The sequence below is a fragment of the Phallusia mammillata genome, chromosome 6 (genome assembly GCF_965637545.1).
Source record: "Phallusia mammillata chromosome 6, kaPhaMamm4.hap1.1, whole genome shotgun sequence".
Taxonomy (NCBI): Eukaryota; Metazoa; Chordata; class Ascidiacea; order Phlebobranchia; family Ascidiidae; genus Phallusia; species Phallusia mammillata.
In genome coordinates this window covers 21,463,805-21,489,326 of record NC_137257.1, presented here as the reverse complement: position 1 = coordinate 21,489,326, position 25,522 = coordinate 21,463,805, and the positions used below count along the sequence as shown (strand labels likewise).

Genomic DNA, 25,522 nt, shown 5'->3' with positions numbered 1-25,522 from the left:
AGTTTCACCCAAAAATTCAGTTGCAGTAACGAAAACAAACGTTTTTAACTCAAAAAGTAGCCACCAGGGTTAGGCGTGGACAACTAAATAAGTTTTCAGCCCAAAAGTCACCACCAAAATTTAGTTGTGGTCGCCAAAACCAATACGTTTATCCCAAAAAGTTGCCACTAGGGGTTAGTCGTGGTCAATTGAATAGAATTTCAACCCAGAAGTCACCACCAAAGTTTAGTTGTGGTCAATGAAACAATATCGGTTCCTCCAAAAAGCCCTATTAAGCAATTGAACCAGTTTAGAACATAGTTCAATTATGTTTAGGTTATACTAATGTCCACTTGTTTTCTTAATGGATAAATTTTCCTTCGTTCATCTGGTACACGATTGGTTGAACTCCTATTAAATCGTACATGATTGGTTGTTCATCTTCTTCAGTGCGATTTGCACCTCACGTTATTACACAAACATTCCCACACAAACATACAGGTGGACCGCCATCGTCCTGCGCGTCCCTATATTGCCGCCGCAACTAGATCACAAACAAAAACAATAGAAAAACAACTTCTGAGCTCGCTCGCTAGCTATCTGGCTGGCCTTGCAACAGCAGTTAGCCCATGAAAGTAAAATGTGAGGCTGTCGCGCCTGACAGTGCAAACTTCACCAAAAGCAAAGTTATGAAACAAACATAGCTTTTAAGTGGATTTACAAGGCCGAGTCAACATGAATGCGAGATTTGAGTAGGTATGGTAAAAAGCTAAAAGTAATAATAAAAAATATTAAAAACCGGATGGTACTGAAAACCTGTGAAAAAAAATAACGAACCGGACCTGAAATAAGTGATAATTAAAACCTGTGGAAAAAACAACAACACGCATTTTGGAGTCCAGTCTTCGTCAGAACATGAACAGAAGTTTTGTGTGCACCTGCATGACATCGCAACCCAGCCACAGTCCAGGGTCTTCTTATGGAAGAATAAACTGAGAGTGGGTCGTTCAGCCAATACAGATGCACGGCACTGGAGGAGCAGTGCGACATCAAGCGACAAGTCCCTACTTACAATGCGCTCAAGCTTATGACGACAAGGGAAGACCCCGATAAAGCCACGTATAAAGGCGCAGAACAGATAGAAGTAGGCAACTGCCACAAACAACAACAACATCATCATCATCATCATCATCATCAAAGATGGATAGAAAAAGAATCATCATCAAAGACGGACCCTCCCGAATTCGGACAGTTTAACGGGGAATTGAAAACAGCCTTACGGTATTTTTAGCCGGCGTGCTCGCGAACCTTTCCTCTTCAGCCCAAGAGTGAGGGGAGACTGAGGCCGCCTGCACCGGTACCCATCTCCGGTGGAATTTTGACTCTTGGGGATCAAACTCCGGTGGAATTTGGACCCCAGCGGGCCTGGGTGGGTGAGAGGCGACGTGTTCTAGCCCTAGGTTTTAACGCTAAATATTAACGCGCCGCGCCTAACTAAACCCATAACTGTGAGAGAATGCGGCGCGCGAACCCATAAAAACCCCAGCCTAACTATTTTAACCCTATTTATCGGTGCTACAACTACGTAAACCTAATTGCGACTTAATTTGTAGCACCAAAAAAACAAAAATAACTTGGGCCTCCAATCCGCTGGACCTGACAATGACGAATGGAGGCCCAGCGCAAGTTAGCATAGAGTTATGGGCCTAGGTGGAAATCTCGCATTCAGTGTTGACTATAACGCAGCAGTCTCTTATGAATAACTGACAGCCCGTAATTTTGAAGTTGAAGGTAGGCTGTGTGCTTCAGGGAAGAGTGCTGGTTCTGAAGAGTCTAAAAAAGAAAAATAAGTTAAGAAATTAAGTACCATGTGCCAAATACGTTTGTGTTATGCAGTTATTTTCATAAATTAGCCAAACAAATAGTTTTAAGCACCCTGATGAAGGCGGCCTGTATAGGATTTCGAAACGTCGGAATAAAAATACATTTGCAAGAAGAGCTATTTTGCCTGGCAGCAATAGCTTATGTTTACATAATTTTAAAGTCGTAATTGCAGTTGGTAGAAGATGGTGGCCCGAAAAATGTCCCGTACCTTGGGTTGTTGGCAAGTTTACGTCGATGGCAAGGTATGAGTCGAAACAGCAACGAAATCCAGATCGCCTGTGCAAAAGATATGTCAGTTATTACCAAACTAGTCACAAGGCTAAGGAATAGGACGGAGATTTCTGCATTCAACTTTTTTGGCATAAAAATGCCACACGTGGTAATGTATAAGTTTGTGACGGTTGGTTTTTAAAGCCTTTGGAGCAGTGGTTCCCAAACTATGGCACTAGTGGTACGCGAAGGTCTCCAAGGTGGTACGCGAGCAACTTATTAAGTTCACACCAAACGATCGCAAATGATCTTCCAGTGATTATCGTAAGCATTATTTTTTTCACACAAGTTACGTAGAGCGTGAAATTTCATACTATATTCCCTACTAAATTCTAATTCCTTGGTGTATTGACGCATTGAACTGTAAAGCAGGGTTTCTTTGTGACGAAATAGGTTTATTACGACGTAATAAATCCTTAGTCAGTTTTTATAATAAGCTAGTACTTGTGTTGACAGTAGCACTGTAGCCAGGGCGGTAAAAGTTTGAGTACTTTTTGTAGGTTACTAAAGGCTAAAGTTACTAAGGTTAGTTAGTAAAGTTTAGTAACATGTCAAAACGAAAGTATAGCCCAGATTATATAAAGTACGGGTTCATAGTAATCGAGCACAGAGGAGAGTTACTGCCGCAGTGTGTAGTATGCATGAAGACTCTTGCTAATGCAGCAATGAAACCCAGCCTGCTCAAACGCCATCTGGAGACAAATCATGCTAGCACCAAGGACCGAGATGCCAGTTACTTTCAACGACTTGGCGAGAATGTTAAGCGGCAACGCTTGGACAAAACTGGCACTATTTACCAAAGAAAAATGGGCATTGTTAAAGCGTCGTATGAAGTCTCCTTGCTGGTGGCTAAAACCATGAAGGCGCACACAATTGCAGAGTCTCTCATAATGCCAGCAGCGAAGATCTTGGTTAGACAAGTGATCGGAGAGGAAGCGGTTGCAAAGCTTGATAGTGTGCCCCTATCTAACAACACTGTGAAGAATCGAATAGAGGAGATGTCAGTCGATATCGCTGACCAAGTAATTGCAGGAGTTAAATCCTCAAAGTTTGGGTTTTCAATTCAACTAGACGAGTCAACGGACGTAACCAACTGCTGTCAGTTACTTGTATATGTTCGTTTTACGCAAGATAATTCTGTCAGGACAGAGCTACTTATGAGCCAGGATCTTCCCAGTACAACAAGAGGAAAGGATATTTTTAACATTGTTAACGATTTTTTCAGACTGAATGAATTGGACTGGGGAAAGTTGGTTGGATGCACAACAGACGGGCTCCGTCTATGCTTGGCCGAAAATCGGGGTTTACGGCCCATGTAAAAGCTGTGGCTCCCCACGCCGTTATTGTGCATTGCTTCATTCATAGATTTGCCCTTTGCGCTAAGGTGCTCCCTCCAAATATGTTATCATGCTTGCAGCGAGTTATCAAGATCGTAAATTTTGTTAAATCGTCAGCCCTGAATACTCGGTTGTTCAAGCGTCTCTGTGAAGATTTAATCTCCGATCACACTTGTCTTCTCTACTATACGGAAGTGCGCTGGCTCTCCCGAGGTAATGCAACAAGGCGTGCTGTTCCCCAGTTATTAATTTTTCCGTCTACGTGGGAGTGCGAGCAGGGGTTCTCTGCTATGATGACTATTAAATCGAAGAAACGGAACCGTCTTGTTGCGCCTGGACATGACTTTCGGTGTGCTGTCAGCAAAGTGAATCCTCGCATCGACCAACTGGTCGAGAAAAAACAACTTCATCCATCTCATTGAAATTGTGTGGTGGTTTTGTTAATTTTTGACTTGAGAGTTTTAATTATCTCATTCAATGGTATTCATTAAACATTTTGCCTATCATTTTTTTGTTGTGAATTCTGGAGTTTTCTAACAATTATTCTAGGTGGTACGAGAACGCTGCATGAACAAAAAAAAGGTACGCGAGTAGATAAAGTTTGGGAACCACTGCTTTGGAGCAACAACCCATTATATAATAGTTTTTGCGACCCACGGTAGTGTATAACCCGCCAAACCAGTGGTTCCCAACCAGTAGGGAATTCCCCACTAGGGGAGAATTTTGTAATTTATAAGGGGGAATCTGTGTCACAATATTAATCTCTTACTGGTTGTCTGTGCTATGTGTTATTGTTGCATTTGTCATACATAAGTTGAGAAAAAAAGAGTTCTCGTACAATCGATTTAGGGCAGCAATGCAGAAAGTGGGAAAAGATAGAACTTTGCACTTGTTTACGAACTATTGTGCAAGTCTAGGTCACTTGGTTGAGCTGATTGTGGCGTCATTTTGTTTGTGTGATAGTATGTGATTTAGATAATGCCAGATTTTTTGATATATTCAAGAAGGTTATCTATAAAAGCCCGCAAGTCGATATTTTAGCAAACTAAATTTGCAGGGTAGAATTAGATGTGAACAGGACAAAAACGGTTGGAAACCACTACTACATAAGGAAAAGAAGGGAGCTTACTGCATTCAACTTTTTTTTTCATAAAAAATGCCCCACATAGCAATCAATAAGTTTCGTTTCTGGTTGGTTTTTAAGGCCTTTAATAAGTTTCTGGTTGGTTTTTAAGGCCTTTAGAGCAGCAACCCATTATATAATAGTTTTGCAGCCTGCGGTACTGTATAACCTTCTAAACTATTTTAGTACATTGCTATAGCGAACGAATTCTTATTTTGTTCCTGAGCAGATCAATGCTTCCAGTGCTATTCTTTCAGGACCTAACAATACGTCTAAATTACCTGCGAATTTTACTGATAGGCACTTCAAGCTTTAGGCATTGATAACGAAACGCTTTGGAAATTCTCACGTTTTGTTAAAACATTATAGACTAACAGTTTTTGATGAATCGATTTTCTACTAACGCCTACATACAGATCTAAGGAACGCATTTGCACATGTACACGTACATTTGTTAAAATTAAAAAACAAGGGCAAGTATGAGAGGGTCAGAGTTGTAAGTCGGGGAGGATTCAAGAAAATCGGCTCGATTCGGGCCTGACATTACACTTTGTTTTAGCATTTTTTTCAATAAATTTAGCTAGCTAAGTAGCCAGTTGCTGGTCATGACCTAATACCAAACAGCCCTAAAACGCCCTGTTTCTTTTCTTAGGCTTTAATGTTTGGGCCAATTAAACTTTCGGGCCAAAACGCGCTTCCCAAAAACGATTCTGGTTTGGGCCGGATTTCGGGCTTGTACTTTCGGGTTTGGGCTCCAGTTTCAGGCCCGTTTACAACTCTGGATAGGGTTTAGATACATGACACAGAGCGTAAAATAAACTTACGTTTAGCTTTCTGCAGCTTTGTCAAAGGAACACTGAGCTAAGTTACGTTATGTCGCGTGCATTTGTCCAATCTGATCACACAGCACCCTGTGGAAACAGTAGTTTAAAATTTTTGTAAAATTACTTATTGCTGTTGTCAGGTTTAGAGTTATAGATCTGACCATTTACCAAGCGCTGGCGAAAAGAACCCACCGCGCCCCTGGAGGACAAATCCAGGCCTAATTCGATCGCCTGATATCATTCGGCCGACAGTATTGCGTAACGTGATGCTGCAAAACTTTTATTTTTTCATATTCCCTCGCAAAAACTTTGGCTTTAAAACCCCTCCCTTGATTTAGGCTCGTGCACTGACAAGGTATACTGCCCACAAATTCTATGTAAGTTAATATTACGAAAACATTTCGCTAAATTGTCTAAGTTTGGACAGATAGAGAGCAATAACGCTGTATTTAAATATTTAGCTACTGCGCAGACATTTTACCCCTACATTATTGCAAACGCCTGTTAGGAAGCGCTGGTGCCCACTTTCAAGAATCATTGGTTTAACTAATTATTAAATGTATTAAACTTATTTAATCCTTAAAACCTGTTATACAAATTAATAATCCTCAAACCTGTTTGTAGCTGCTGTTTTATAGGAAGGTTATTAACGCGAAAACGGATTTAAATTGGTGTTTTTTTCTGCTTCATGGAGATCCCTTTAGTGACAGAACTATCTAGACATCTCATCTGGTAATAGAAAATGTAGTTTTATTTTAAAACTTAGTTACAGACAAAACTATACATTGCAGAATTAATGATGTCAATGTGCAATATTATGCATTAAAAAAACCTGCAGTCAGATATAAGTTACAGCAAACACACGGGTACACTAATAATGCATACTTCATAGGGGGGGTCAGAAAATCGGAAAAATACTTTGCAAACCGCTTGTCTTAAACCGGTTGTTTACTTATAAGCTCACCAAACCAAATAATTTTAAAATGTAATTAGTTTTTTATGTTTTAAATGCGTCAAATACTAAAAACTACTGCTGCAGGTGCAAACACATACCAGGCAAAAAATACAGGGAAACATGAAATACCATAGAAATAAAACTCACCAGTCGAGAGTTCGTTAAATCGGATGAGCCCACCCACCCTAGCGAACGTGGACACGTTCCCATAGCAACGGTTGATGACGTCGCCATTGTTGTGCATCAACCTGCAAAGCACAATAAGATTAAGTAAAAATTGTGTTTAAGGTTGGTTAACTGCGAAACGCATACTTACTTTTATTTTAATGCACTGCATAAATAGACGGAGCCAAGAAGCGAACAAAAATTGCGAAGATAATTGTAAACACAATAACTCGCAACATGAAAATACGCTGGAGTAAAAAGAACCATTTTGCAAACAACACAAAAAAGCAAAACAACATTGGCTCATTCATTTATCGCCAGCATTTGCTGCGTTTTTAGAATTATTGCCAGCCGTCGCCGGAGTAAAAAAAGCCATTTTGTAAACAACACAAAAATATGAAACAAGATTGGCTAATTTCATTTATCGCCAGCCTACGCTGTGTTTTTAGAATTATTGCCAGCCGTCGCTGGAGTAAAAAATTCCATTTTGTAAACAATACAAAAATGCAAAACACGATTGGCTCGTTCATTTATCGTACATTTTGAACGTTAGGTGGATATGCCACATCAGACATTTCAAATTATATCCGCAAACTTCGAAACACATCTGTAAAAACTGTTTTACATCACCGCGTTTCGCAACAACTGTACTGAAGTGACTCATTTTTTCGTGTTTACTACACATAACATTGTACAAAGGCTAAACGACTTTAACTGGATTCTAAACCTTCCCATTTTGCCTTCAAGGGCTAAAGTTTTTGCCTAAAGTTTCACCAATACTCTTGCCCTAAATCCGCAAAATAATACATACAAAATAAAACGCAGGGCCGTGCACAAGCCCTCAAAGGAAAAAGCAAAAAAGGATCGTAAATTAGAAGCAAGCAAAAAAATGCGCCGCGTAAAACCATGCTGTGTTCAAGTATTGGTGAAACAAAAGGATTCAGGTTTTCCTTTAAGACAAAGCGTACCGGTTTGGGAATTTAGCCATATTGGGGTTGTACAGCGTTATATGTGATAAACCCGAAGAGTTGAGTACAAAACAGTTTAGTTAAGGCAAACGCAGTTTTGCAAACGGATTTTACAGATGTGCGAGGCAGTATTTGGATTTAACATAATATGGCCTAAAGGGATGTCTAAACAACAATCAAACAATCGAAAAGTGGGCTAAGAAGCTAAAAATCCGTATTGCAGTAAATAACAATAAACTTCAAATACATATTTCAGGTTTTTTTTAAGTCCAACGATATTTGCAAGTTTTGCACAAGACTGTCCTTAAAAACGTTTGCGAAAATGCAATTCGTTTGTCCGTATGGGTATAACGTTTCTAGAATATCTTGATGGTCCTGCAATGCTTGTTTGATAAAAGTTCGTGCTCTTTACGCGATGGGATGTTTCCGTTTTGGTTCCGCCTGTAATGCATTAGAAAGTGTTACGGTCAATTTGTTGAAGTATTCACAAGTAACCTGTAAAATAGATGCTGTGCGACAAGTAAATTCATCAAAGGTATGATCGAATGTATACGATTAAATCGCAATGTCGGTTTAAATGTCGAATTTTGTTGCCATTTTGATCACGTAATAAAAATTGTTCTGCACACATACATAACCCTATTAGCGCTGTGAATTTTGCCAAACTATACTTTTGCCTTCTGAAATTGGTCTCAAACGACGTTTTGTCCTTCTACTGGCGTAATATAGGTAAGCGCCCACTTGCTAGATGGTGTATTACGATTTGTTTTGAAAAACAATGCATGAAAACAAGCCACACGAAGCGTAACACTTTTTATAGTGACGACATAAGCATTTGAGAATGTATTGATAAACAGATACATTTTTAACTGAAATGGCACAAGGCTTTGTACTTTTACGCACTATTAAATGAAATATTATGACAGAAGTTTTCTTTTTTATTTCTTTATGACGTAATACATAAAAAACATGAACACACTCTTTATCGAATTGCACTTAGCGACCTGCAGTCTGAAAAAAGGTCGTACACCACTGACCAACAACAAGTTGCTGTGTGCAATTTTAACCAAAACACCCCAACTTTGCGGCAAGTTTCTTGAGGCAAAAAGCGCCTCACGCACAAAACGCGCCCCGCCTCTGAAACAACGTGCAGGAAGGTGTAACTGGTATGTGATAAATTCGACTTGCGAGCTATAATATTGCAACTGTTAACAGCTGTACACATGACATGTAGTGTTAAGTTATTCATATGCTATCAGGATGTTTTAAAATAATTTTAAACAAACATAAATTCTACCTCAATGTTATGACCATTTACATTTTAGAATGCACAAATGTGTTAAAACGAACGTTTAGCATAAAACGTTTAGCTACAACTTATAACACCATTGGTGGTAATACCGTTTGCTTTATCTAACTGAAACTTAAATTTATCTAAAAAGCGTGCACCAAAACATTTATCTGCAAACTCTTTAACTGTCATGTAATTAACTTAAGCCTACCTTTAGCTTTCAAGCTGTTATCGGATGATTTTTGCCTCAAGATTCTACATTTTCTTCAGTTTTTCACAAATGCAACTAAAATATAAACAAATTAAATGAACGAAAAGCCAACCTAATAATCATTCACAACTATTTCATCGACTTGTTTTCAAACTTATCGGTTGGTAACTGGCGCAATGATACTTTTGTTACGTAACAAGAATAGTTTAGTTATTTCACCAGCAACTAGTAAAGCGACTCAATAACAATGGCTTTGCTATCTACAAACAATCGCCTAAACTATAAACTGCTTCTAAAAAGTTAAGTTTAGAACAGTTGGCGCAAACTTACCTTGATATTCAAAGATTACTAAGCTATGCCGCCATTTTGCTCTCGTTCAGTATTTCATCTTGTGAAGAAGAGATTCGCGCAGATCACGTGATTAAGAAAACAACGTTTTGTCCATAGAAATCATGAGGGACATTTTCAAAGTAAACTGTTTTATGGTGTTTAATGTAAATAATTAAAAGTATAACTAGTGTTTAGCAACTATACATGCTGTAGACTTACATATATGTTTCAGTCTGACATAATGTATTAACTGCCATTAAAGTATTTCCAGCAATCTAAACTAAAGTAAATTTAAAATAAATTATTTGGAATCAGGACCTTAATTTAAGTCATCTAAAGCAGTGGTTCCCAACCTTTCTACGCCACTGGACCGGTAAAAACTTAAAAAATTTCCATGGACCGGCAACAAAAGATCGTAGTGAACCAAACGGCAATCAACTTAAACAACAAAACGCCGATCTATTTACATACAAAGGCAATATGTTAGTGGATGTTTGATGTTGTTTAGCTGCCAGTATGAATCTCATCTTAAAAGTGAAGAATAACTGTTTTAGAAAGAAATCTTGAACGCTAGACGCAGTTTATGACAAAACAATCATAAACGTTACAAAAGCTTTATTAAGTAATTTTGCGGATATTAACGGTGGAAAGCTACTCCAGTTTTACAGCCAACAACTTTGCAATAGGTACCAACAACTTTGCAATAGGCCTACTTTAAAAAGTATAAATAAAGTAAAGTAATTTGCGGACCGGCAAAATATTTACGTGGACCGGCACCGGTCCGCGGACCGGCGGTTGGGAACCATTGATCTAAACATTCTAAAGGCTAGATTTTTTTCCATTGCTTGCAGCAAACTGTATCCAATGAAAATAGTGTTGTTTTCAGGCATATTTCACAAAATTTCCTTTTGCTTATTCTGTGATTAAAATAACTGACTTAGTGAATTAAATGCCTTGAAGGCATACCAGCAATCTAAACTAAAGGAAAATTTAAATGAAGTAATCGGATTGGGAAAGTTAATTTAAGTCATAAGGCCAACTTAAAGGTCACGAATAGATTTGTTTCAATGGCTTTCAACAAACTGTATGCAATGAATATATTGTTGTTTTCATTTCGTAAACTTTTCTTTTGCTCAACAGATGATGGAAATAACATTCCCAGGTTTGGACGTCTCATTCTAGACGTCTTTGTTCATTCAATATCACAGTAGCCAACACAATTGTCTAATACACTTATAACAGTTTTTGCTCGTATTTCAGGTTTTGTACAGGTGTAATAAAGGTCGGTAGCCAAAGGGTGCTCACAGTGTTCCCATGTATGTACAGGGAGCTTATAAACTTAAATAAACACATAAAATATTCGAGGAATGATGTTTGCAACATAACAACAACGGAAAATATTGAAAATCATTACTGGTTGTGCTATGCTTTTATTTTGTTCTTGTTAAAGGTTTGTTTAGGTTACCCTTTTCATGAAGACGTTTAGTTTTGACTTACTGCAAGTTTTGGCAAACATTCAGTTAATTATCATATAACTTAAGTCAGTAGTTGGAAAATGCAAATTTCAGAATTCAAGATAAAAATAATGTGTCTGACATAAAAAGTGATACTGAATAAACTGCAGCCAAAAATAATGTACTCTATTATCATCACAGCAAAAAAATAAGTGGGGGTTACAAACTTATATTTGTATAATTGTGACCAGGCTCTTTTCACTTTCTTTTTCTTTCGTAGAAAAAAGCACAAATTCCAATGTTTGGGATTTTGCTTTGTATTATGCATTTAAATCCACTTGAGAAATCGTAAAGCATGCAACGACAAATCATCAATCAGTTGTTTCTAACGTACCTAATGCCAAAAATGTGGAAATAAATTGGTAGGGCAATTTGTTTGTGGAAGGATTTAAAAATTTCTCATCGCATTTCAGAATAATGAAATAATTTAAGCCATTTATTGGCTCTATGCTTTTACATTGAAATAATTTGTTGTTCAACCACAAAAACCACGCAATAAAATACGGATTCAGACAATACAAAGTTTTTTTTACATAGCAGCAGCGTTACATGGAACTTGATAAACAGCTGTTTGTGTCCTGTTGTATACAAAGCTACCAGCTGTGTGCATACAAGCTCCAGCGATTGAGTCGAATGGCCCACACCGCAAGCGTGCTGGATTATCGAAGTCAATACATTCGCAGGTGTATGGTGTACCAACAACGGTGCACCAACAACGTCCATTCCCCTTTACACTCAAACGTATGATTATTATCATAGTGGATCTGGTAACAAAATGTTTATTGCAGTTGTTCAGGGGAGGAATTTACTTAATTATTGACACTCTAGCTCTGGGAATAAAACCTGTAAAGCTGATAAAGAATCCCATTTTAAATGATCTTCATATGGTTAAGAGTCTAAGTTACAAAGTGGTGTATTGGGGTGGAATGAAAACGAGTTTATGAAAAGATACGCTGGTCACCTCACCTACATGTATTACATGACTCAGCGACTACGAATGCACCATGACGAAGCATTTAGCAAGGATATAACGAATATGCCAGAATTTTGTGAAGTTGATCATATTGTTGACGAAGTTTTCACTTTTGGTGTTCCGTTTGGCAACGGACCTGTGGCGAAAGAGATGAAGTTTACTGAAGACGAGAAAAACCTCTTCCAGCAGTGGATGTCGTTTATTTGCAACTTTGCTGTGTAAGTTAAATTTAAAATATTTGAAAAGTAAGGGTGAAATGCTAAAAAAGTAAATACAAACGTGACATGGGAGTGATTAATCTCGCAATGCGTGTTTTATTTTCGTTTTAGGTAACCATTCAAATTAATTTATTGCTTCAAAGTAGCCTTAAGTCGCTTGCTGGTGAGTCTATTTTCCAACAAGCATTGTACGTCAGGCGTATTGAAGGCGCTATTTCTAATCAAGCTAGCATGCGGTGAGATTCGAAGCCTTTGCGAGCTTTACTAACTAAGCTACTCAGTAATAATTTACGCTTTTGTGTTACTAACCCCTATGTCCATCACAAGGATTTTAGCCAACCGAAGGAATCCCAACGCGCCATTGAGTCTGACAAATTAGGCAAGTTTCCAAAAAGATGACCAGCGCCTCCTGGTGGTAAACATGCCGCTTTAATTAGGGGTAAACTTGATGGGAGAAAGATTCGATTTCTGGCAGAGTCTGCGCCAAGTATGGCAACCACCCAATAATTGTGTTGATTAATGTAATAAATGTATCAAAATGATTGTTTGAATGTTAACTTTGCTGCAGGGACAAAATTGTACAATAAAATTGCATCTTGGCTATCAGTTAAACTATTTGCTTTCAGAAATGTTGTTTACTTAAAGGCCTTTGTTTTTGTTTCAAAAGTTTTATAGATATGCAAAATGAATAATACGTTATTTATGAACAAAAACAAGCTGCAGTCATTAGAACAGTATCTTTAAAACAATAATGTCCACTGACATAGTTTTCACACAAAACTGAACAACATTTTATCGGTTAACGTCCTATACAAGACGCCTTCATCAGGATAATGACATAGCTTGCACAACAAATTTCTCATAAAGCGACAAAATGCAACACACACAAAAAATTTTTCAGGGTATTTCTCGGTTGCGGTTGACTGATTACGAAACTTTTGCTGAAAGTAATGGCCTATGGAGAAAAGAGGCCCCAAAACACATTTAAACAGGGCAAAGTACCGAGCGAAATAAACTGACCTGATGTGGATTAGGCATTTGTTAGGTTTTGTCACTGAACGTTAACACAATTTTGCCAAACACGCCAAAGTAAATATGCAAGAAAAATTGTAACGAAAAACACAACAATAGCAACAAATGCGCCAACTACAACAAAATACAAAACCGATTTAGTTTCGCCGAGACCAGGTTTTTCAGTAACAGTTAACCACGCACTAAGATGTGAGATTCCAATAGCATTGCTAACCAGACAAGTGTAAATTCCAGAATCATCTAAAGTCACATTCTTCAACACATAGCTTTGCCAATCAGCTCCAACAGGACTTGCCTTTAGTGAAGTGATTGCTTTCACATATGGCGTATTCGTCTGTGGGTCAATTTTGCTACCGTTTACTTCAATGTGTTTTAACCACTCTACGTAAGCACCGGAAGGAGCAGTGAAAACTCTAAATATAAATTCGACGTTTTCACCTACGCGTGCAGTTTCATTAATTGGCTCATGGAACTGAAGTATGGGTCTGTGTGTGGTTCGCTCTTCAACATACAGATGTCCTGTAAAAGTAACTGAGCCAAACTGATTGCCCACAACGCAGCGGTAAGCACCTTCATCTGAAAGGACCACAGAACTTAGGATCAACATTTGGTTGTTGCGTCGAAATTTGTAACTGCCAAATCTTATCGACTTGGTAACGAGATCTCCGTTCTTGTACCAGTCAACATGTAACGGTTTGCTACCGTCTGCAAGACACTTAAATTTTGCCCTGTCTCCTTCAGTGGTGATTAAAAATGTTTGCCTCATTTTCTCTACATTTGTCCAAATCGGAGGCACCCTGCCAATTATTGATTTATTTTTTCCCGTTTCGACTGCAAAGGCTTCTTCGGCATTTGCTAACGGCAGCGACAATATATCAAGTGTACCGAATTTTTTTTGAAATGTTGCAACCAACAACAAAACTGTAAAGCAGCGCATTGTTCTGAATCCTGCGCAGAAATCTAAATATATGCAGCAGTCCCAAAAAGCTTCCTACCACAAGTGAATCAGCAAGTTCAGACGTCGAGGCCAAACAGCAATCGTTATGAGATAAGTGTTGTTCGAATTTGAACCGCAAGATGTTGTAGCGGTAGATAAGATCGTACCACCGTACCACCACTAACAGTAGTGGTATCTACAAACTGACATATTAATAAGTGTTACACACAGTGGTGGAATTCAGCCGGCTCGCACCGATTCTATAGAACCGTCTCACGAAATTTTATGAGCTCAGCGAACGGTTAGCATTACTGGTTACAGTCAATAGACTTTTTGTAACTGAACCGGCTGAAAAATATGACTCTTGTGATAGAATCGGCTAACAAAAAAATTTAATCCCACCTCTAGTTACACAGAACCTGTAACCACGTTCAAATACTTTCGAAGATCAATTAAATGCACAAATGAAGCAAAATAGGTACACACAAATAAATCTTAAAAACAGGTTGCACGAAAACCACCAAGATGAATTGTATGCCTCAAATCCAAACTTAAATGTGTTTGTCAAAAACATGTGTGTACTGTGACCCGTTAATTTATTTAGTTAAATATTTGTTAGACTAATACTTGGTTTGTGCAAAATTTGGACTGATAGGTTTTTGGTCTGGCCAAGTAGACGTACGCGTGCTGCTTCTAAAGACTTTTATTTATGCTACGAACTGGTGGCCTATGACTGCCATTGATGCTTAACAAATGTGTGGTACCCGAACATGGTTTTACTGAGCAAAAGTTACTCATAACTGATTTAAAAAACAAACTTATTTTCTGTACACATTTTACCCATTTGGTAAATCAACGCAACACCACGTCAAAGATGCCAACCCATGCGGTGGGTCCCATCTAAGTCAATAGAGATACACCCTAGCCCGAGATACACCCTGGAAAGTTCCAATTTTTTTGTATGGAAACAATTCTGTCTTTTAGTGCCAACGACCGGAAAAACTTTGAATTTGTTTTCACCAGGTGGGGCGCTCAACACAAATTACTTGACGAAACACGTGACCATACTGTGTTAAAGGTGTGATTTCGAAATTGTATTACATTTTGGTGATTAAATGATGCCAACATAATTAACACAAAACTAGTAACACATATACCAACAACAGTTTTGCGTATTCTGTGCAGTAACTATCATACAATATGTTCAGTAACTGTGGCGGCGCAAATATCGCCACTTCAGTCACGTGGCCCTTCGCAGTGATGCATGGAAAACCTGTCTGATGGTTATAAACCGACGGGGGTCCGTGAAGGAATTTCGCCGGGACCATCGAGAGATTGAAGTACTTCTGCAAACCTATTTGACGTCTGGCTGTGCTATTGAATAGGTTTAAATCAAAGTAGAATTAAACATTACTAAAAAAACGGGTTTCAGTTGAACAGTGATGCCAAACCGTGTGGATTTGCGCTGCTGCAGTTGAATAAAGGCACAAAAACAAATGGCAAGTCTGTGCAGTGACAGCAGCTCTAAAACTATTTGTTTTTTTTAAGACAACGCACATTCGTCATAGATTAATGCCTCACAGATGTCAAAAAGTAAACAGCGATGGAATGTAACGCAAGTCCCAACATCGCCTGTTTAGCGGTGTGTGAATACATTTTAGAAACGCATTCCTGGCAAAGCGTTTAATTATAAGTTGACCAGGCTTGAGCACAATAAGCTGGCTAAAAGATACGATACCAGTGCCTCCGATAAACCCTAGACGAGGGGTTTACAAGTTGCGGCCGCGAACACCGCATTTAAACATATATACATATATTGGCGGCCGTGTATTTAATAAAACTATTTTACTAAACATTTGGCTTAAAAAAATTAGTCTGAATGGATTTTGTTGGAGTGGTAACATTAGAGTATATTACAGACCCAGAATCAATACGCGCCAGACTTTTTGTACGGCTATTGAGTTGAGTTTATTTTTTGCGTGCAAACGATTGAATAAACAGCCATAAACAACGAAACAATACAGATGGGGACGACATAAACAGTTAAGTCTTATTGCCAAATCGTTCAACCAAATGCTTTGATAGCCAACCGGCACCCTAAGGCCTCCGCACCTTGGAAATATGAGGGGTAGCTCTAACCACTTAGCCATCTTGGTGACAAATTAAATCAGACATAATTTAAAAGTAATTCAGACCAGCAACAAAGTGAAGTAATTGTAGATGGAAAGTTGAAATCAAACCCTTTCCAGCGGGTGTAACTTCCTGGTTTGCGACACAATTCACGATGTTGTTATGAAGTAAAAGAAATGCACTTTTTTCTCTTTGTTGTATAGTTTCCAATCTACCAAAACGTACCCAGTGGATTTCGTCCAAACCCTTTAATAATCACAGAATACCAACTAGGTTTTTAGGGTTTTGTGACCGTGTGCCTCGTGCAATGAAGAGCAACCCCACACCAACCACGCTTTATGCAGAGAGAGGTATGCAAAAAGTCTTGTTGGTCACTTTAAAAGTGATTCAATATCTGGGGAACAAATTAATTTGTGATCCACGCCTCCTAAAACGCTGACATGTCCTTTGATATCACTAGGACTGTCTTCAGGAGGCAGCTTAACAGATATCAGTTCCTACAAGGAATATATGATTGTGATTACTTCAGTTTCATAAACACACAAGAAAAGATAACAGGAAAAAATGTAAAAATACATTTAAGCGTTGCAGATATTATAATCATAGCAGCCACTGGACATTATGTAATATTAGGTTGGTGGTGCAAACTTATACACACACAAAAAAAGTAAAATTATGATTGTAGGAGTAAAGGTCTTTTATTAAAGGAAACATAATTTCATATAAAAAAGAGTTTACCTCTGAAAAGCAAGAAGACACTCCAGTTTTAAGGTTGAGGACAACATTTCCCAATATGAGTCGACATTTTCCTGACTTTAAAACCTGAATTTTTCCAATTTTGCCCTCTGATAAACTTGCAAGGTTACATTTCTCCTCTTCTTTATCCTGAAAGTATTGGTTTAAAATGAGTAAAGCACAATAAACTCAGCTTATTCCAAATTTTAATCAGTTTGTCTTTGAGATATTATAGAACAGACATTTGTTTTATTATCATCTTTCTTCTGAGTACCAGGTTCCTGTTTAACATGAATTTTTTCATCTTCTCTAGATGGAACAATTCCAGGCAAAACATCAGGAAGTTGAAATACAACAAGTTTGTCATTTTGATATCCATCTCTATAGCATATTAATTAATATTATTAAAAATATATTTAAAACGCCATACACCAGGCGCAATATCGAATCTGCCGGTCACCAAGCATTCACCATTATATGGCATGGCATAGGCTAAAAAAAATCTAGTCTGCAGTGGAATTTTTTAAACGTATGCAGATAGTTTACTACATACGACAGACTAACACAAGAAAAATGTTACTTTTTTCAGACATTCCAAAATACTGCAGGTACCAGTGGCAGAAGTGCTAATAAAGTTGGTCATTACAATAGTGGCCATAAATGCATGTTAAAACTGTGAAAAACACATTAAGTAGTGTGGTATTACTACCCTATACAACACAATAGATTTGATCATACCTGAATATGGATGCACAATATGAAGGATGTTTCATGTCTCCCATTATTCCTGCATAAAAACAACACATTTTTGGTTCTCATTTAATAAAACAATCACACAACTTTCGATGACTTAAAAACAAATAGATAAGCCTATCCAACACACAGTAAAATTGGATTTATTGTAAATGACTACGTCTCAATCAATAAATGGCTTGGAGAATATTTTTCAAGACAAGACAGCTGAGTGGCTAGTGCTGTCACCTTGTGTTGACACGGTTGTGTGTTCTAATCTATGTATTGTAGTTTTTAGGAAACAGGTAATTTTAGGCAACATTGCTGCAAACCACAGGAACCTCATAGGTCAAGGGTGCACAACCTGCGGAGGGTGAGACGAGTTTGTCGATCATGAACATGTTTATTAAAATATATGTACTCGCGACCCCGACATAAAAAACAATTTTTGCTACTTAATTTGATTTTCAAACTGCTTGAAAGATATTTGTGTGACTGAAAATAATATAAGCAGCCTTACACGTCAGACTTTTTGTACGGATATTGTGTGCAAATAGTGCGAAAAAACAGGTACCAAAAGCGTCCCAACAAAGATTATAATGTCATTAACAGTTAACACTGATCGCCAGGCTGTTCAAATCTGTGCATCAAGATAGTCCGGGCGTTTTAGGTACAATAAAATGGTATTTCTATATGATATAAACCTATTTCTCTATTTCAGCAATTTTGGACAGATAAAAGCAGGCAATTGAAGGCCTTTACGGAAATACAGAACTGCAATGCAGCTGTTGTGGCGAACATGTTGTGCACCCATGTCATAGGTTGAACAAAAATGATCCAACAAACTACATTACAGGCAGCTCGTCGGTGGACATATTGCATGCATTGGACAAAAGATAAAAACAAAACAAACAAGCAGTAACAGCAAAGAAAAAACTCTTTAAAAAATACCTGGTTCAGTTTTAACTTTTGTGAAGTTTTGTGTTTGTGCCTCTTGCATTGGCAAAGTTGTTGGTTTTAACTTTTCGTCATTTTGTAAATCAGCAATCAACTAAAAACATTTAAACATTACATGCATAAGGGAGTGATTTCATCACTATTAACCTTTAAACCCGTGGTTCTCAATCTTATACGGTTCGTGTACCACCTGGCAACTTTTTTCTATCGCTGTGTACCACCCTGTTTGAATAGATAGACAAAAATAGGCCCCTTTTCTCGCCCTGACTAGCATGTTGAGCAATTTTATTCAAAAAACTGAGCAAAACAAGAGTTTCGCCCAAACAAGGGCTGATCAGTGGGGTCAGTTGAGTTGTAATTTTACATCGGACTTAAATTAGGTATCACAGAAAGCTACTCGCGTACCAACTGAAAAGTTCCGGCGTACCACTAGTGATACAACAAGTACCACAGTTTGAGAAACACTGCTTTAAAATAACAAATTTTACATTTTATAAAATTATTTTACAAATTTTAGAGGCCAGGTTATATTAGAGAATATTCGTTACAAATAATTACCGACAGATTGCCTTCCTCTAATCTTTTCATTACTTCCTCAGACTCAGCTTTTTCCATTGCTGGATCAAAACTATAATAATTGAAATGACACAAAAGTATGGTGAAAGCACACTAGCTTATTTTAACAAACACAGCAGTGGCTGTTACTTTTTTAGTATACAAAGTTTAAACATATTATTGTTTAGCAACAATTTTGCTATGTGTTATTTTACCAAGAAAACTCAACCCAACTCAGCATTATTTACATCATTCAAAAAAAGACTTTGGTGTATGAAAATAATATTTTTGACATCATAACAACCGATTTATCTTGCCCAAATGATGTGTGTTGGCCTTTTACCTGTGACACTACAGTGCATGAATTGTCTTGTAATTTTCTTCACCAAGTAATACATACCAACTTGAATGAAAAAGCACACCTATATTTATTTGTCATATTCATTACTAACATAATAAAGCAGTATTTAAAAAACAGCCTTTTGGGCATATGATGGAACAAGACTCTTACCTTTCCTTTTTTATTGTTGGTTTTTGCATTTGATTTGATGCTGGCTCACTATGACTTTGTGCATCTCGGCCTTTTCTATTTGCTTCACCTGCCGGGCCAGCTTCAAAAATTGAGTGTGATTGGATTATCTGTCAACAAAACAGCTCATTTGCAGTACACAACAGTAGAAAGATGTGCACAGACAATCACTCTGCTAACCACAAAAAATTGGAAAAGTTGTGACAATAAAACCAGTCCTGAACATAGTCGAGTATTTGTGCTATATTTCCATGATTAAGCTCTCTGCGCATGAATTACTGATACTCTATCGCTGAAAGGCAACAGTAATTTATGTTTTATTTTGTTTATTAATTGATACAAATTGTTTTTATTTCACTGGCCAAAATTTTATCCAATTTTATTTAATTATTTTGTTTTTGATACATTACTATTGGATTGATTTGGATTGATGTACTATTAAAATAGTTGGGTCCCCTAGTTTAGCAAATACCTCTTTGTTTCTAAACCCTCTTCCCCTTCCTCTTTGTCTGGGAGTGTTTGACCTTCCTGGCCTTTGTTGTCGTCCATCTGTTGCCAGTTTTACTTCTTGTTTTACTCTGCCAATCAAGTTGATTAAATCCCACATTGTTATGCATGACAAAGAGCAAATTTGTGGTTAAGATATTTTTAACTATTCTGGTTCGTAGAGTAGGCAAGATGTGAAAGTTTTTTCATAAGATTATTTCAAAGCAACATTTGCTGGTTGTAAACCGGTAGTTACTGGACTATGCTTTTGCGAAATTATACTTTTGTGGACTTTTGCAAGCGCTGAAAGTTAGAGCTATTCGTGTTTGTAATAAAAATAGTTCAAAAATTTGGTTGAATTTATGCTTATTGGGGTTTGTACTCTCACATTTCACACACCTTGCAGTATTCCAAGCGGTATACCATGCGGTAACATATGGTATTTAGTCCCACCAGTTGTAAACAGTACGGATGTACTGAATCAGCTAAACTTCAGTTCGGCTGAAACCGAATATTCAGCAGTTTTGCCGAATACATTATGACATCACAAGAAGTTTTGTGCTACACATTTGACATAAAAACACAATCTTAACCAGGCAAACAGTGCAGAATAAGTGTGTTTCATCCTAACTTTAGTTCTGTGGGGTTTAGCATTGCCTCAAGCATGATTGCTAACCTGCCAATAAATTACTGAGTTTTGTCTACATTGGGATAAACGATATTGTTTCAATAATAATAATAATTAAAACAATTTTTGTTGGATTTAGTTGAAAGATTGAGTGGTGCCTGAATAGCAAAAACAACATGTTACCTGTTTTAAATTTGTGTTAAAAAAACTCAGTTTCGGCTGAAGTGCAACAAAATTATTCGGCCAAAACCGAATCTTTGCACAAATGTCCGATTCGGCTGAATAAGTTGGGCAACTGAATATTCGGTAAATCTCTAGTAAACACTCCTGTACTTGTAATTCATATATATATATATGAGAATTGATAATGTCAAATTAACTATTTGTTACTTACTCCACTTTTGTCCGATCTTTTCTAATGGGAATGTTGGGTGAAAATGTTTTCTGCAACCAATAAAAAAGTAAAATCCGATATTAAAAAAAAACTGAAACAGATAAAGTTTATTTGAAATATTTAGGCTACATAGCACTTTTAAAATCACAACTGTGAATATTTAAATAGGTACAAATAAAACGCTGTTAAAATTCATGTCAAAATTTATAACAACTGGAAATGTAGCTACTATCCAGAAAAGTGTTTCTCAACCTTTTTTACTGTCAGAGCCAAAAGGTAGTTTTTTTAACACATGAATTAAAAACATTATGTAACTAGAAAAGTGGCTTTCTGATATACTTCCATTTTATATATTCTATACGATATATATCAATTTACTATACTATACACAATTTTATCTACATATATATATGATTGTTTTTGCAAGCAAAAAAATTTGTGCGGATTCACGGTAAACCTATGCAGCGGTTATTTTTAGATTCTTAAGGACAAATTTATCACAAAGCATTAACTTAACTTTAAATGTTTTTGTCCGTATTCTTTTTGCATCATTATTGTCATATAATTACAAAAAATTGGTCAAAAAAGAACTGGACAAATACTTTGTAAACACAAATTTTACTAAACACAAATTTTACTAGAAAGCCTTAACTGTTACATTATACACTACATGAAAAAAGTCATTTGCTACAAAGGTATACATAACAACTTGTTTTTCACTTAACTTTGTTTCGCAAAAACGACAGTTAAATGGCCTTTTGACACTGTTTTTAACAGCAGTCAACAATACCGTTTAGCCTAATTTATACATGAGTTAAGTACTAATTCTTGAATTGATTTGTCAAAAATAAAGAAGATACGTTATGACGAAAAATTCTTAACTGTGTTGTAATGCCTACAAGTTTACCTTCTGTGACCCGTGGTTATGCGACGGCAAAGCTGACAACGAGAATTTAAAGACCATTTATCGCGGCGTTCGAAAAAGTCAAGTTTTTTTCATATTTATGTTGATCAACGACGTTTTGCCTGACATAAACGAAACCGAAGTACATTTATCGAGTTTAAATTAAGTCTTAGATGTAAAACCTTCACCAAAACTGAAAATGCACGTGATAACTCAATAAAACGACACAGCATTGCTGCACAAAAAAACCAGCTGATTTCCAATCACCCAAACGACTGACTCATAAAACGTCTGTCCGGACGTCAAGCTGAGCACTCCCGCTCTGCGGCTTTAATCGTAAACCAGTGAATTCCTCCCTTGGGACTTATATATGACTGATAGCGCACACATATTATGGGTTGTAAAGGTAACTGGCAAAATTTTAAATACTAAACGAATACCCTGCTCAAACAATTGTTAAAATTTTTAAATATTTCTGCACCATAGGGCTTGTATTTTTGGCCTAAAACTAAAACCGAATATTTTGGGGTTTAAAAAAATGGGTAAATCCGAAAAAAAGATACAAAATTCTTCAAAGAATCTTACATTGCACCAAACAACAAAGCATGAAACTCCAAGATGCTGTACTTTAGTCAGTACAGCCGTTTTAAAAAATTTACGTTTTGGGGGCCTGCGGGTGAAACGCTGGGTCAATCGGGGTCAAACTTCAGGAGGATCAAATTTGGATTATTAATTAACATCTCTGTAAATTTGAATAAATTTAAAGCAGTCTTTCTTGACCAAACGCGTCTCACAAACCAGCATTAGACAAAAAAAAGAAAAAAAAATACGGACAAAAACAATATGAGTCCCCTTCATGGAAGGGGACCCATAATTATTATTGGTAAAAGGTACATTATGTTGAATAATGATAAGATATGCTGCATTGTAAACTTTTACAAATAGTTAATTTTGAAACATCAGTTTTTCTGTATATATACTAGCTTCATAGTATATCATAAATATACTGGTGAGGGTCGCAAAATAAATAGTTGGGAGCCGCAAGCAGCCCTGAGAGCTGTGGTTAAGAATCACTGATCCAGAACATCAATCTACTTTACCTTTTTAATCCCACCCAGAGTTAAATCTCTGGGACCTCTTAATGATGGCATACGATTAGGTGTTGATTCTGATGATGTTTTGGAAGCAGACTTTGATCGACCAGGCCGTGTTAGAAAAGCTTGATCTAAAGAAAAGTGCGGTAATACGTGCTCGTTTAATTTGCTATACAAAAGCTTACCAACAGCAAATATACGCAGCACTATGCAATGTTATATAAAACCATAAAGGTTACATTCTAAACCAGGGGTGGGCAAACTACGGCCCGCGGGCCGCATGCGGCCCGCCAAAGGAGTTTATGCGGCCCGCCAAATGTTTCCGAGTAACGCTGAATAGTACTATGAGCACAGGCGCAGAGTTTTAAAAATACCGGGGGTGCGACTTGCCGATACCAATGCCATATGCAATGTCTGTACCCGTTCGATACTTTGGAACTAAACACAGATACTTTTCACGTGTGTTGTTTCTGCCACGTTATTATGCAAATCGTCACTTGACACAATTTCTTCGTTCGATAAAAGTAAAAGCGATTCACGTTTTCAAAAACAGCCCACTTTGCACTGTTGATGCCCAAACTTTGGTCACTTTGGATCATGTTTAGGTCGTTGCAGTACTTTTTGTTGGCACTCGGACTTTATTAACAAAAAACGTGGTTCAGCCTTTGTTGCAACAAACGCTTGTTTTTTTGAAACAATTACAATTGTAGCGTTTCAACCAATGTTTGTACAATCATGAACAAACGTATTTGCATAAAGCTGAAAATATACTATGTAATAATTTTGCGCAGGGGTGCACAACCTGCGGCCGCAATCTATTTTGCTAAATATTTTGATTTTTGAACTGCTAAAACAGATTTCGTGGGACTGGAAAAAAGATTAGCAGTCTAGTAACCATATGTGCCAGGCTTTTTATCCGCTTATTATTTGCAAACAATGCGAAAAAACAGGCACTGCAATCGTCACAATACAGTTTATGACGTCATAAACAGTTAGCTCGGTTCAGCTAAATTTATGCATCAGTTATAAATTGTTAATCAGAGCATTTTAGGCGACTTTAAATGGTATATATATGATACAAACCTTATTCTTTGCATCAGTTGTTTTAAAACAAAACAACAAGCAAGCAATTGGCGGCCGTTGGTGAAATACTATGCGGCCCGGTAAGATTATAAACTTTTGAATGCGGCCCTTGCACTGAAAAGTTTGCCCACCCCTGTTCTAAACTCTAAACTGAAAATACAGATAATTTTTTTTTTTTTAAACTTACTGATCTTTACAGTAACTTTATGAGCATTTGTACTCACCAGAAGTTCCTGGTTCTTGTTTAATTACGGTCCCTGGTTCCTTTTTTATCGTAGGGGTTGGATTTTCGCTCATGATGATGGTTTAGTAGCTCGTGCAAAATTAAACCTTTACAGCATTGGTTCTCAAACTTTTTTGAGCGCGACCCAAATCTGAGCTTTACGAAGGTCTCACAACCCAACCCTCAAACAACAACAAAAATGTATTTTGTTCTTTGTACGAATACTAACTCATCCTTAACGCTAACTGTTACATCTCCAAGTTCAGATTACTTTGTCCTATTATTACCCGTCCTATGACGTTACAATTGAAATGTGCGTAACAGTAAAATTAGAAGACTATTGTCGGTATGTTGTAATGATTGGTTTATTTTACTGTACAACGTGTTTGAGTGAGGCTGTAGGCAGTTGGCTATGATGGCTATACTGTAGCTGGCTGACATCAAAACTCTCAGAAAAACGCTTATGGTGTAATAGATGAAGCAACATAAATGCTTATGATGCAGTAATTCAGTATAATGGAGAAATGAAATGAAAAAAGTTCGGGCAGAATTAAATCACCATAGCGCGACCCATTTTTTCACCCTGCGCGACCCATGTGTCACGACCCATAAACCATGCCGAGACGAAAATCGGTGTTTCCCCTTTAGGTGCTGTACCTAAATTGTTACATTTCTATGCTTGCTGAGAAAACTTGTTCCACTTTAATTTCTGACCTGAATTGTGGCGATTGCAAAGATAATTTGTCTATTTGTGCAAACTTTGCAATAGTTTACTAAAATAGCTCAAAGCTTGCGAGTAAGAACTGAATCCAACTGTTTTGACAAATCGATGAAGATGCGACTTTGTGATCTGGTGTTTACTTGCTTTAACCGTATTTATCGTCCCGTGCTGTGATTGGACGCTGCTTTGTATATATATAAAACCGCACTAGTTGATTTTATTCCTCTTTCCTTTTTTGTATATGTCCATATATTTTATCAAGAAGTAATAAACAAACGAACCGACACCTGTGTGGAGTTTGCGCGGATCTGTCCTGACAAGCTCAGGACAGGAGTTTGAG

General features: G+C 37.3%; 2 protein-coding genes, 1 long non-coding RNA gene and 1 pseudogene across 4 annotated transcripts; 1 reads left to right on the top strand and 3 right to left on the bottom strand.

Annotated features, from left to right (window-relative positions):
- Positions 1–1,223: 1,223 nt before the first annotated feature.
- On the bottom strand, positions 1,224–9,431 carry LOC145234097 (uncharacterized). The gene is made up of 8 exons (XR_013861272.1): positions 9,338–9,431; positions 9,008–9,082; positions 6,689–7,946; positions 6,520–6,620; positions 6,032–6,146; positions 5,418–5,504; positions 2,072–2,139; positions 1,224–1,812 (listed from the first exon to the last, which is right to left on the bottom strand). It is a non-coding gene; the product is annotated as an uncharacterized LOC145234097 (long non-coding RNA).
- LOC145232595 (zinc finger BED domain-containing protein 5-like) lies at positions 2,682–3,892 on the top strand (annotated as a pseudogene).
- Positions 9,432–13,093: 3,662 nt separating the features above from the next.
- LOC145234493 (fibroblast growth factor receptor 1-like) lies at positions 13,094–13,840 on the bottom strand. The gene has a single exon (XM_080099221.1). The coding sequence runs from the start codon at positions 13,838–13,840 to the stop codon at positions 13,094–13,096; it is 747 nt and encodes a 248-aa protein (XP_079955347.1).
- Positions 13,841–15,954: 2,114 nt separating this feature from the next.
- Positions 15,955–25,060, bottom strand: LOC145233247 (DNA-directed RNA polymerase III subunit RPC4-like). 2 transcript variants are annotated; one of them, XM_080097939.1, is made up of 11 exons: positions 24,463–25,060; positions 23,162–23,286; positions 21,158–21,207; positions 20,122–20,227; positions 19,632–19,759; positions 19,124–19,193; positions 18,560–18,659; positions 17,615–17,663; positions 17,119–17,257; positions 16,880–17,026; positions 15,955–16,638 (listed from the first exon to the last, which is right to left on the bottom strand). In XM_080097939.1, exons 1-11 carry the CDS (start codon positions 24,533–24,535, stop codon positions 16,513–16,515), a joined length of 1,113 nt encoding a protein of 370 aa, XP_079954065.1. In that variant the 5' UTR covers positions 24,536–25,060; the 3' UTR covers positions 15,955–16,512. The 2 variants fall into 2 exon arrangements, with proteins under 2 accessions (XP_079954065.1, XP_079954066.1); XM_080097940.1 differs by lacking the exons at positions 23,162–23,286; positions 24,463–25,060 and adding an exon at positions 22,065–22,370.
- Positions 25,061–25,522: the final 462 nt, after the last annotated feature.

What these genes read in the sequence shown, in the direction of transcription:
- LOC145234493 (XM_080099221.1), bottom strand. Translation starts at nt 13,840, where the DNA reads ATGAGGCAAACATTTTTAATCACCACTGAAGGAGACAGGGCAAAATTT.
- LOC145233247 (XM_080097939.1), bottom strand. Translation starts at nt 24,535, where the DNA reads ATGAGCGAAAATCCAACCCCTACGATAAAAAAGGAACCAGGGACCGTA. An exon ending in CTCTGGGTGGGATTAAAAAG is followed by an intron (nt 21,208 to 23,161) that starts GTAAAGTAGATT and finishes TATTGGTTGCAG; the next exon opens with AAAACATTTTCACCCAACAT. An exon ending in GAGGGTTTAGAAACAAAGAG is followed by an intron (nt 19,760 to 20,121) that starts GTATTTGCTAAA and finishes TTTTGTTGACAG; the next exon opens with ATAATCCAATCACACTCAAT.